Source organism: Ovis aries, chromosome 11 (assembly GCF_016772045.2).
Source record: "Ovis aries strain OAR_USU_Benz2616 breed Rambouillet chromosome 11, ARS-UI_Ramb_v3.0, whole genome shotgun sequence".
In the NCBI taxonomy this organism is placed as follows: domain Eukaryota; kingdom Metazoa; phylum Chordata; class Mammalia; order Artiodactyla; family Bovidae; genus Ovis; species Ovis aries.
This window is the reverse complement of record NC_056064.1, coordinates 23,855,972-23,868,037: the sequence shown is the minus strand read 5'-3', so window position 1 is coordinate 23,868,037 and position 12,066 is coordinate 23,855,972. Positions and strand designations below refer to the sequence as shown.

Below are 12,066 nucleotides of genomic sequence, written 5' to 3'. Positions count from 1 at the left end.
ATGGGTGTTCACCCCTGCCCTGGTAGCTGAGGGCACAGAGCTGTATCGGACATGGTAGAAGTTCAGTATCTAACTTTCCTGGGATCAAAACATGAACTTATGCGAAGGGGAAATAGCAAGACCTCTCAGCCTGGATTCTCTTGGAGCCCAGAGACAGGACCTGGCTCCATGAAGCCCTCCCGGGAAATGAGAAATTAGGCTGAGACACTGCATCAGGCGCATCCCAGCAGAATCAGTTATGAGACTGCCTTGATACTCCCAACTGTTTCCTAGCTAATGAGGCCCTCAGGAGGTTCTGCTTCCTCTAGCCTTCATGTTCCCTGACTTAGATGCTGAATTAATTACTAGCGAAGATCTCTGCAGTTGCGTTCAGCCCACTTAGTGAGTAAAAGTTTGGATTATTTCAAAGGTCTCTCAGAGAACTTGGTCCCAGAAGCCCTTAGAGAAGCAAGTTATCATTACCCTCTGAAGCAAAGTGGGGCCCCATCTCTGCTCTTTCCCCTCCCAGACATGGGTCACCATGAGGAGAGTGGGTAGGCAAGTGGGTGGCTGCTGTTGTTTTCATTTTTGTTTTTGTGGGTGCACAGTTGAGTAAATCATATACCTCAGTTTATGAATATTATCCCCACCAGTCCTTGGAAAGCATCTCTCTGGCTTTACTGTCTTTCATTACCTCCAATTTCTACTCCCTTACTCTTCCCCTACATATGTATCCTCATTCAAGGATGTATATATCCTCAAAGAATACATGTTTTATTCATTTGTATGTTGCATGTCTGTATATTTATATTCAGGGCTTTCCTGGTGGCTAGGTGGTAAAGAATCAGCCTGACAGCACAGGAGATGTGGGTTTCTTCCCTGGGTCGGGAAGATCCCCTGGAGAAGGAAATGGAAAGCCACTCCAGTATTCTTGCCTGGAGAATCCCATGGGCAGTGGAGCCTGGCAGTCTACAATCCATGGGGTCTCGAAAGAATTGGACACAACTTAGTAACTAAACAACAACAAATGTTTATATATATGAAAAATACTCTGCAGTCGATCTCATTGTCTCTCTCTCCTTTTCTAAAGCTTTATTTATTTTTGGCTGTGCTGGGTCTTCATTGCTGTGCACAGGCCTTCTCTAGTTGCAGCGAGTGGTGGCTACTCTTTGTTGTGGAGCACAGGCTTCTCATTGTGGTGGCTCCTCTTGTTGTGGAGCACAGGCATAGAGCACAGGCTCAGGAGTTGTGGCCTATGGGCTGAGTTGCCTGGAATCTTCCAGGACCAGGAACTGACCCCATGTCCCCTGCATTGGCAGGTGGATTCTCAACCACTGGACCACCAGGAAAGCCCATTAGGTTCCATAACTTTTGCATTAGCAGTACTGTTATGATTCCTTCTCCTTGCTCTATGGACACCCCCTGCTTCTCTTGTCTCTTTCCAATCCATTTCTTATACTCACCAGACTATTTCTCTTAATGTTTAAATTAAACCTGATCACTTTCCGGCTTAAATCATTAAAAAATCTGTTATTACAATTAGCAAAATGAAACACAGCCTAGATGCTTATCTGGCCTTGCTCCTAGATGTAATCGGCAACCTCAACCAGTGTCATTTGCTTTCTTTGGCTCCCAAAACATCTGCCACCTTGGCTTTCTTTCCGTTCTCAGATTCACAAAATTCTGTCATCTCAGAGCTTTTGCCTTTGCTTTCCTCCTGCCGGGAAGCTCTTCCCTCAACTATTTGAAAGGCTTTGTATGAAGCCAAACTAGTCTGAGTTCAGCCAAACTATTTTAAGATCAACTTAGAGACTTGGATGAAATGTCAAGAATCAGACATAGAATCCAGCTTCAAGTGCTGAGGGGCCAAATGACATGCTCTATACTTTGAGGAAGAGAGCATCATGCAGGTGAAATTTCAATGGGAAACAAAAGCTAGGAGGGCTCTGGACAGAAAAATTCCCACTCCTTTCTCCCTTCTGTGGATTACTCTGAGGTGCAGTCTCCCCTTGAAAACCCTCCAAATAAATTCTCTGTGCCAAACTCACTTATAAGTTGATTGACTGACTATTTCACTTTGCAGCTTGTTGTGAAGCAACAATCAGTACATTAATGGATCACACGCTACAGTTCTTCACATTTTTCTTGCCTTTCTTCCCATTTTTCCTCACCATCCTGAGTCAGGTTTATGCCTACTAAACAAAGTGTCAGCATTTTAACAACTGTCTCAAGATCTGCTGTTTACAGTTTCCCTGGGATTTTCTACATGGACAATCATTATTGGCCAATAGAGACAGTTTTACTTTTCCTTTCCAATTGTATGACTTCTTGTTTCTTGCCTTATTACACTGCCTAGAATTTCCAGTACTTTGGATAGAAACTATGATTGATGACATTGCTGTCTGTTTCCAGTCTTAGAGATAAAGCATTTGGTCTTTCACTATTAAATATATTACTTTAGATTTTAAAAGATGCTCTTCATCGGGTTCAAGAAATCCCCTCCTAATTCTAGAATTATTATCATGAATGAATGATAAATTTTGTCAAAGATTTTTCTGCCTCTATTGAGATAATTCTATGGGATTTTCTCTTCTTAAAGTTTACAATATTGTGAATTAAATTACTGAATTTTTAATTTTCAATGTGCCTTACATTCTGAGTATAAACTCTACTTGGTCAGTTTTAAGTAAAACTGTAAATTTGCCAAGTTCTACTTTATAATATTTTGCTTAGGATTTTTGTGTCTGTGATCATAAGCTATTTATTTCCAGTATTCTTTAAAAAAAAATTATAGTTTTGTCTGGTTTTGGTTTCAATGTAATGTTTGCCTCATAAATTTAGCTGTAAAATGGCCTCTCCTTTTCTGTTTCTAGAAGACAAAATAGAATTTGTATTATTTATTCTTTAAACACTTTAATTCTCCAACAAAAGCACCTGAGCCTGGATGTTCTTCAGTAGAATGTTTTAACTACAAACACAATTTCTTTTTTTCAATTTAAATTTACATAATTCTTTAATAGCACTGAAGTTCAGGCCATATCATTTTTCTGAGTAAGCTTTTGTAGTTTGTTTCTTTCAGGGAATGGACCTATTTTATGTAACTTATTGGAATAATGTGCACAGTATTATCCTATTTTTTCTTGGTCAGTCTTGCTGAAAATCCATTTATCAATCTTTCCAGTGACAGCTTTTTAGTTTGTTGAACATAGTTTTGCAATTCTCTATTTTATTGATTTCTTTCACTATCTTTTTTTCTCTTCCTTGTTTCTTTAGGATTACTCTTATTGCTTTGTCTCCAACTTATTATTCTGGATCCTTAGGTCATTTGTTTTCAACTGTAGTTCTTTCTTGATAAGAGAAGGATGTCTCAGACACCACACAATTAGCAGCCATTCTCATTTCTGCCACTCCATGGGAAAACTTCTATGATCACTAGGAAGAAAGTATCTTCGTTTGTATTTCAAAAGTCTTAAAAGATTTAGAGAGTAACCAAGTGAGTGCTCACCTGTTTTCATCAGCTCTTCATGCTAGCAGGGATTTTTGGGGGATTAATTAATTTATTTTAATTGGAGGCTAATTACTTTACAATATTGTAGTGGTTTTTGCCATACATTGACATGAATCAGCCATGGGTGTACATGTGTTCCCCATCCTGAATCCCCCTCCCACCTCCCTCCGTATCCCATCCATGCCTCAGGGTAATCCCAGTGCACCAGCCCTGAGCACCCTGTCTCATGCATCGAATCTGGGCTGGTGATCTGTTTCATATATGATAAGACACATGTTTCAATGTTATTCTCTTGAATCATCCCACCCTTGCCTTCTCCCACAGAACTAGCAGGGTTGTTAACTGCCATCATGGCACCCATTGTAGCAGAGGTAGCTGATTTTCCCCTGATACAGGTTTCTGCTTCTTCCATACTAATATAATGTGAGCAGGGCATAAGGGCACCAAGTATAATGAACACATTTCCCAGGCTCAACTGCAGGCAGTTGAGGCCAAGTGATCAAGTTCTGGCCAATAAGATATAAAGGAAAGAGGTGCATGCATTCTCCAGATGACCTTTCCTCTTTTCTATCAGTTGAAATAAAGACTTATTGGCAGAAGTTTTACAGTCACCTTGGACCATAATATGGAATCATTCTTTAAAAAAAAAAAATTTACTTATTTGGCTGCACTGGGTCTCAGTTTCGGCTTGTGGAACCTTTTATGTGTGGCATGTGGGACCTAGTTCCCTGACTGGGGATCCAACCTAGGCTCCCTGCATTGGGAGTACAGAGTCTTAGCCACTGGACCACCATGCATATCCCTGGAACCATTTTTTAAGGTTGGCAGAGAACCAAGATAGAGGCAGCCTGGCTCTTTGATGCTTATGTAGTCAACCTATCATGAGACTGTTTATTTGTACAAGAGAGAAAAATAAATGCTCAATTTTCTTAAAGCTACAATTATTTAGAACTTCTCTCTTATAAGAGCCTAACCACTATCATTTTCCCTACAAAATCCTGGTTAAGTAGGCAGGAAACTATCAATAATTTCATTCCACAGACGAGAAGACTAGACTTATACAAAGTAAAAGGAGGTACTTATGTTAGGATCCAGGTCTCCTGGGTACCACTCAGGACTCACTTTCTTTTTGAAACTGTGATGAATTTGTTCCATGGTCTTGACTTTAGACAATGTCTCTGCATTCACTCTTGGTCTTCATCTGGACTTGTGAATTTTATGCTGTAGAAATAAAAATCATAAGTTCCAACTGTCTTTCATTCAGTCTTGGCTGAGACTAGAGGGCACACATTTCAACAGAAAGAACTTTGAGAGGACGCAAGATTCCTTTATCTTCTCATTATAAACTGTTCATAAGCCTATTTACTGAAAATAACAGATAATTCCTGCACTGCTGAGAGCTTTGCTTTAATGGTTGCAAGGATTTTTGATTCATAACCTTCATGTACTATTTATGTAATTTCCTCTTCTTATAGGAAAAAATATACTTGTTCACTGAAAGTTGTAAACTCTTTGCCATCCAATATTGACTTGCTAATATTTTGATTATGAACCACTTTCCATGACTCCACTGATCAACTTTTTTTTACTTAGAGTATAGCTGCTTTACAATGCTGTGTTAGTTTGTACAGCAAAGTGAATGGTCAACTTTTGATAAATTACTATAAGAGGTTATGCAAACTTTTAGAATTATGATCATTGCAAAAGACATTCACTCCTGTGAAAAATAAGCAAAACAAGTGAAAAAAAAGCAACTCTTAACAGATTAAAGAAAGATGCAAAGTCTTGATTTTCTTTAGTAATATCAAACTCATGGTGGAGAGGCAAGGGAAGAGAGTGGCAATAAGGTATGTATGTGGGATTTAGAAATGAGACACTTGAGGTAGAAATTTCTGTGATGTTCCTCACTGAGGGGACAAAGGACACCTGCAGTTTCTCTGTCAAGTCACTGACCACAGGAGAAGGACACTTTGCCCCTGAGAAGTCTCCCCAGGGCCCCTTGCATGTCCTTGTTCCGCAGGCTGTAAATGAAGGGGTTTAGCAGAGGAGTCACCACTGTGTACATTACGGCAGCTGCCGTATCCTCTGCTATTGAATTGGAGGAAGAAGATGAGGGAAACAGATAAGCCCTGATCACAGTCCCAAAGAACAAGGCAACAACAGCAATGTGGGATCCACAGGTAGAGAAGGCCTTGTACCTTCCTTGGGCAGAGGGGACCCTGAGGATGGCTAAAACAATGTGGATATAAGAGACCAGAATGAGCCCGAAGGGGATTAAAATGACTGCTCCCCCCACGAAGAGGAGCACAAGCTCATTGACCTGAGTGTCAGAGCAAGACACCTTCATCAGGGGTCCCAGATCACAGAAGAAGTCGGGAATGATCTTCTTAGAGCAGAAGGAAAGTCGGAATATGAGGAACGTGTGCGTCATGGCAACAAGATTTGTAAGGGTCCAGCAGGCAGTAACCAGGATGAAACAACACCGGCGGCTCATGACCATGGCGTAGTGGAGAGGGTGGCAGATGGCCACATAGCGGTCATAGGCCATTGTAGTCAGGAGAAATATGTCCATGTCCCCAAATGTCAAGAAAAAGTAGAGCTGAGTCAGGCATTCTACATAAGAAATGGACCTGTTCTGGGTCTGGATGTTCACCAGGGCCTTGGGGACAGTGGTGGAGGTGAAAAGGATGTCTGCACAAGACAGGTTGGCGAGGAAGAAGTACATGGGTGTGTGAAGACGCGTGTCAGTGCCAATGGCCAGGATGATGAGGAGGTTCCCAGCCACCGTGACCAAGTACATCCACAAGAATACCAGGAAGAGCCTGTGCTGCTGCTCTGGCTGCTCAGAGAGTCCCCAGAGGAGGAACTCAAAGATGCTGCTCTGGTTCCCTCCTGCCATGAGCCCAGAAGTCAGAGAAAGGAACTTTGGATGAGACCCACTAACCTTCTCTAAGCATATTTCACTCTACACGATCCCTAAGGGTGCCAGTCTCTTAGGTCTAGAGAAGAAAAAAACAAGAATGATCTTAATTTACTTGTATTGGTCACATACTATGTACACTAAACATTTTTACTGAAATCTACTAGATACAATATTCTAGGAAGTGTAGGAAACAGTTTAAGGAAATTAAACTAGATTTCTTGGTTTATTTCTCTATATTCTTTTCTGTCCCGAATTTCTTTAGTTGTAGTTTCTTCTTCAGCTGTATTCACAGGAAAGTCTAGACCCCTTCATTCATTCATTCCACACATATGAGGTACTAACTCTGGACCTGGTAGAATGCTAGATAAATAAGAATATGATAATCCTTAAATTCAGAAAAATTTCAATTTAATGGGATAGACATAACTGCCTATTTTAAAATTCTGTAAAATTTTGATTCAAGGTTTTTCCCCCACCCTCCCATTCAGCTGCCTTCAAATCACTCTCAGACAGCAGACTTCACCTGGCCTGGTCTATCATGTCCAAAAGTCAACTTCTGAAGACACAATCTATTCTCTATTCTAGTGTGTCCATGTTCAGTCGCCCAGTTGTGGCCAACTCTTTGTGACGCTATGGATTGTATCCTGCAAGGCTCTTCTGTCCATAGAATTTTCCATACAAGAACACTAGCTGCTGCTGCTGCTGCTAAGTCACTTCAGTCATGTCAGCCTCTGTGCGACTCCATAGACAGCAGCCCACCAGGGTCCCCCGTCCCTGGGATTCTCCAGGCAAGAACACTGGAGTGGGTTGCCATTTCCTCTAGAGTGGGTTGCTATTTCTTCCTCAGGAGATCTTCCCGACCCAGGGGTCAAACCCACATCTCTTGCATTGGCAGGTGAGTTCTTTACTACTCGAGTACCAGGGAAGCCCTATTATCTATTCCACCAGAAACCAATTTAATAATCAAACAGCTGTTTAGTTAATATATGTAAGATAACTCAAGTTATTATAACAACAAAGAAGAAATCATAATCCCTAGTTTCTGAAATCTCAAAATCTGGATGGATGTGCACACACACATACACTCACACACACACACACACCCCTCTACTACAAAGCAGACTGAGGCAGAAAAGGAAGGCTTTCTGGGCTATAAATGTACTTGCAGATCTTGTCAGCAGGCTAGGGAGCTGGAGATTTGAGTATAAGGTGGAGGAGGGACTGCAGGCTGAGGTTAAAGCTGGAAAGGGAACTAAGAGCCAAATTTGGAAATATCTGGAATGGAAAGTAAAGGATTTAGAACTTAATTCTGTATGTTCAGAAGGCTCAGCCAGTAAAGAATCTGCTTGCAATGCAGGAGACCTGGGTTCAATCCCTGGGTCAGGAAGATTTCCTGGAGGAGGGCATGACAACCCACTCCAGCATTCTTGCCTGGAGAATCCCATGGACAGAGAAGCCTGGTGGGCTACAGTCCATGGGGTCACAAAGAGTCAGACATGACTGAGCGACTAAGCACTCACACAAAGCTACTTGAGGAGGAAGTGATGTCAGTACCTGAGTAGGTCCAGTACATGAAAACCCTGTTCCTGTCCCATGTGTGAAACCAACTGAAGGTCAGACAAGGAGTCGGTCAGTCAGATGGAGGGAAAACATCACCTTTGTTGCTGAAAAAGACGAGGTTGCAGATTTTATCTTAGCTGTGTTCACTAAGTGACATTTTTAATATACTTCCAAAATTAAATCTATTTCCCCTTTCACAGGCTCAACTGGACAATCATGGGGCTCTTCCGTATGTTCAGTTCAGTTCAGGTCAGTCGCTCAGTCGGGTCCAACTCTTTGTGACACCATGGACTGCAGCACACCAGGCCTCCCTGTCCATCACCAATTCCTGGAGTTTACTCAAACTCATGTCCATTGAGTTGGTGATGCCATCCAACCATCTCATCCTCTGTCATCCCCTTCTCCTCCTGCCTTCAATCTTTCCCAGCATCAGGGTGTTTTCAAATGAGTCAGTTCTTCGAATCAGGTGGCCAAAATACTGGAGTTTCAGTTTCAGCATCAGTCCTTCCAATGAATATTCAGGACTGGTTGCCTTTAGGATATTTCCTTCCATATGTAAATATACATCAATTTTTAAAGCATTTGTCCACCATTACAAATGTGAGAAGACAATCACAGAATGGGAGAAAATTCTTGCCAATCATATATCTGATCAGAGATTTTTGTGTGCGGGCTTAATAAACATTTATTGGATTAATGAATAAACAGCAGGTGCTTAATATGTCATCTAGGAATTAAAGAATAAGTGAATAAATAAAATACTTGATAATATTTCATTTTCTAAAGATATCCTATGCCAATTTTCCATTTATTTTGCCATACTGGATAGATACCTTTTTAAAAAATATGAAACACTTCACAAATTTGTGTGTCATCCTTGCACAGGGGTCATGATAATCTTCTCTGTATGATTCCAATTTTAGTAAATGTGCTGCCAAAGCGAGCACTGATCAGAGACTTTTATCTAGAATATAAAAAGAACAATTACAGTTCAATAATAGAAAGAAAATTAACCCAAATTTAAAATGAGTAAAGGATCTTAATAGACATTTCTCCAAGAAGGTATACAAATGAGCAATAAGCATACAAAAACTGTTCAGTACCATTGGGCTTCAAGGTAATACACATCAAAATCACAAGATAGCACGTCAGGTCCTCTAGGATGACTAGAATCAATCAATCAGATAACAAGTGTTGTCAAAAATATGGAGAAATTGGGATCCTTAAAAACTGTTCATGGGAATGTAAAATAGTTCTGTCCCTTGGGAAAACAGTCTGGAAGTTTCTCAAAAGGCTAAACAAAGAATTTTCATATGACCCAGCAATATCACTCTCAGGGATATACCCAAGAGAAATGAAAAACATATGTCCACACAAAAACATGTACGCAAATGTTCATTGCAGCATTCTTCATAATAGACCAAAACTGAAAAGGATCATGAACTGGAGAATGGATTAATAAAATGTGGCATATCCATACAATCAATCAGTGTTTGTCAATAATAAGAAGTGAATCACTCATACATGCTAACAACATGGATTGATCTTGGAAACATTACCCTAAGCGCAAGGAGCCAGACACAGAACAATGCATTGTGTGATTCAGTTTATATGAAATATCCTAACAGGCAAATCTGTAGAGACAGAAAGCAGATTAGTGGTTGCGTAAGGCTGGGAGGGATGGGCGAGTTGGAGCAGGGTGGCTAAGGAATGTATGGCTTCATTTCAGGGATGATGAAGACATAAAATTGGTTGTAGTTATTACTGCACGGTTCAGTGGATATGAACATAAAAAGTCATTGAAATGTATATTTCAAATGGGTGAATTGCATTATATATATTTACATTATATATTGAATTGCATATCAATAAAGCTCTTAAACTTTTTAACTTCTTTGAAAACACTTAATAAAGATAAGCCATTTTCTAACTTACTCAAGAAAAAATGAGAGGCAGGGAGAAAAAACACAAACAAGAAATGACAAGGGGGATATAAACTGAAAAAGCAAATTATTTAAAGTCACTGCACTATTTAGCAAGAGGCCATGCAAACAAATGTGTAATTCTAAATGAAATGATTCCTCCATTGTAAACTCACATTTTCCTTTGGAGAATGAATTGTGCCAAAAATTACCCTGGTAGAGATGGAACGTCTAAGCCAGCAACATTCCCGAAAGAAAAAAAAAAAATGCTATGGCAATCATTTTTCTCGTGGTAATACCACGATAGGAACTGCCTCCAAATCTCAGTGGCTTACAAAAACAAAGAGTTATTTCCTCACTTATGATGGATGTTGGGGTTTCCCGTGTGGCTCAGTGGTAACGAATCCACCTGCCAATGCAGGAGACACAGGAGATGCAGGTTTAACCCCTGGGTTGGGAAGATCTCCTGGAGTAGGAAATGGCAACCCACTCCAGTCTTCTTGCTGGGAAATTCCACTGACAGAGGAGCCTGGTGGGCTACAGTCCATGGGATCTCAAAAGAGTCAGACACTGCTGAGCTTGCACACATGTTACAAGTCAGCTGCAAGTTGACTAGCATTGCTTCATGTATCTTCTCCATGCGGAGATCCAGGCCAAAGAAGCAGCCCATCGTTGGGACATGCCATTCATAAAGAAAAAAAGGGAAGAGCAAGGGAGCTTATGGAAGTGCACAGTGATTCTTTTTTTTTAATATGTAGTTACCTGGCAGCACTGGGTCTTTGCTGTGGCATGTAGGATCTTCGGTTGTGGCATGTGGAATCTAGTTCCCTGACCGGGGATCAGACCCAGGCCCCCTAAACTGTGAGCATGGATTCCTAGCCACTGAACCACCAGGGAAGTCCCAGCACAGCCATTCTTAAAGTTTTTGCTTGGAACTGGAGCACATCACAGTCATTCAACTTCATCAGTAAAAACACAGCAGACGGATGCACAACCTCAACTTCCCACAGGGAGGCAGTGCAAGTAACGCAAAGAACAAGGGGAGCTTTTTCCCTACCTTCCCCCAAAAAGGAAGAAAGGAGAAATAAACTGACATCAAAAGTACAATCTAGCATGTCCGTCAGCAATGTGTTCCCAAGAGCAACACGCAGAAGCGGCGAGAGGGGAGGAAGCTAAGTGATGCGTAGAGAGGCCAGAAAGAGGAGGGGCTCACCTGGACAGGGCAGGACGCAGCACACCAGGCTGCATGTCTAACTCCACAGGCTCAGAGCAAGACCCTCCCAAGAAAAGAGCATCCATAAAGTCAAACAGCAAGATAGCTGATTCATGTTGTTGTACAGCAGAAACTAACACAACATTGTAAAGCAATTATCCTGCAATTTTAAAAGTCAAACAGCAGAGCAGGTTCCTGCCAGAGCCTCCCTGCAGAGGAAGGGAAGGATACCAGAGAAGGGGGGCAGGGGGAGGACAGTGTTAAAGGAACAGAACTTCCATTCAGTGCATCCTACCAGAAGCCCAATCCTTTGAGCACCTGATGTGAAGAACTGACTCATTGGAAGAGACCTTGATGCTGGGAAAGACTGAAGGGGGGACGAGAAGGGGACAACAGAGGATGAGATGGTTGGATGGCATCACCAACTTGATGGACATGAGTTTGAGCAACTCCGGGAGTTGGTGATGGACAGGAAGCCTGATGTGCTGCAGTCCATGGGGTCACAAAGCATTGGACATGGCTAAGCAACTGAACTGAAGCCCTGACCCAAGAACATCCTAATTTCCAGGGCCACTGGAAGCAGACACTGCTGTCATCCTTTGCTAAGACGAAACTGAGGTTCAAAGATGCTGAATGATGTGCCCCAAGGTCATACTCTGATCACTAGCAGAATCTGGATCTGCTCTTTACTCTTGTGACTTCTACTGCCACTGGTATACCATACTTTAGAAGAGAGAAAGGCCGGAAGAGCTGACAGTTGGGCTTGGATAGCATCCTACTGGCCAACTAGCTGTTCATGCCGATGCTCTTCTACTGATGGCCAACAGATGCCATCCTGGGTACCCTGAGTTCCCTCCATTGGTGCCTGCTTGATCCTGATTATCTCCCTGTGACCTGTCCATTCAACACTACCATCTGACACTGCCTGCTCTGTTAGCACCAAATATGATATTTATCAGCT

General features: G+C 41.7%; 1 protein-coding gene and 1 non-coding gene across 2 annotated transcripts; both read right to left on the bottom strand.

Annotated features, from left to right (window-relative positions):
* Positions 1-5,432: 5,432 nt before the first annotated feature.
* Positions 5,433-6,392, bottom strand: LOC101107538 (olfactory receptor 1P1-like). Its single transcript, XM_027975483.1, has one exon. It carries the CDS (start codon positions 6,384-6,386, stop codon positions 5,433-5,435), a length of 954 nt encoding a protein of 317 aa, XP_027831284.1. The 5' UTR covers positions 6,387-6,392.
* A 2,418-nt stretch (positions 6,393-8,810) lies between these two features.
* LOC114117025 (U6 spliceosomal RNA) lies at positions 8,811-8,917 on the bottom strand. The gene has a single exon (XR_003590821.1). It is a non-coding gene; the product is annotated as a U6 spliceosomal RNA (small nuclear RNA).
* Positions 8,918-12,066: the final 3,149 nt, after the last annotated feature.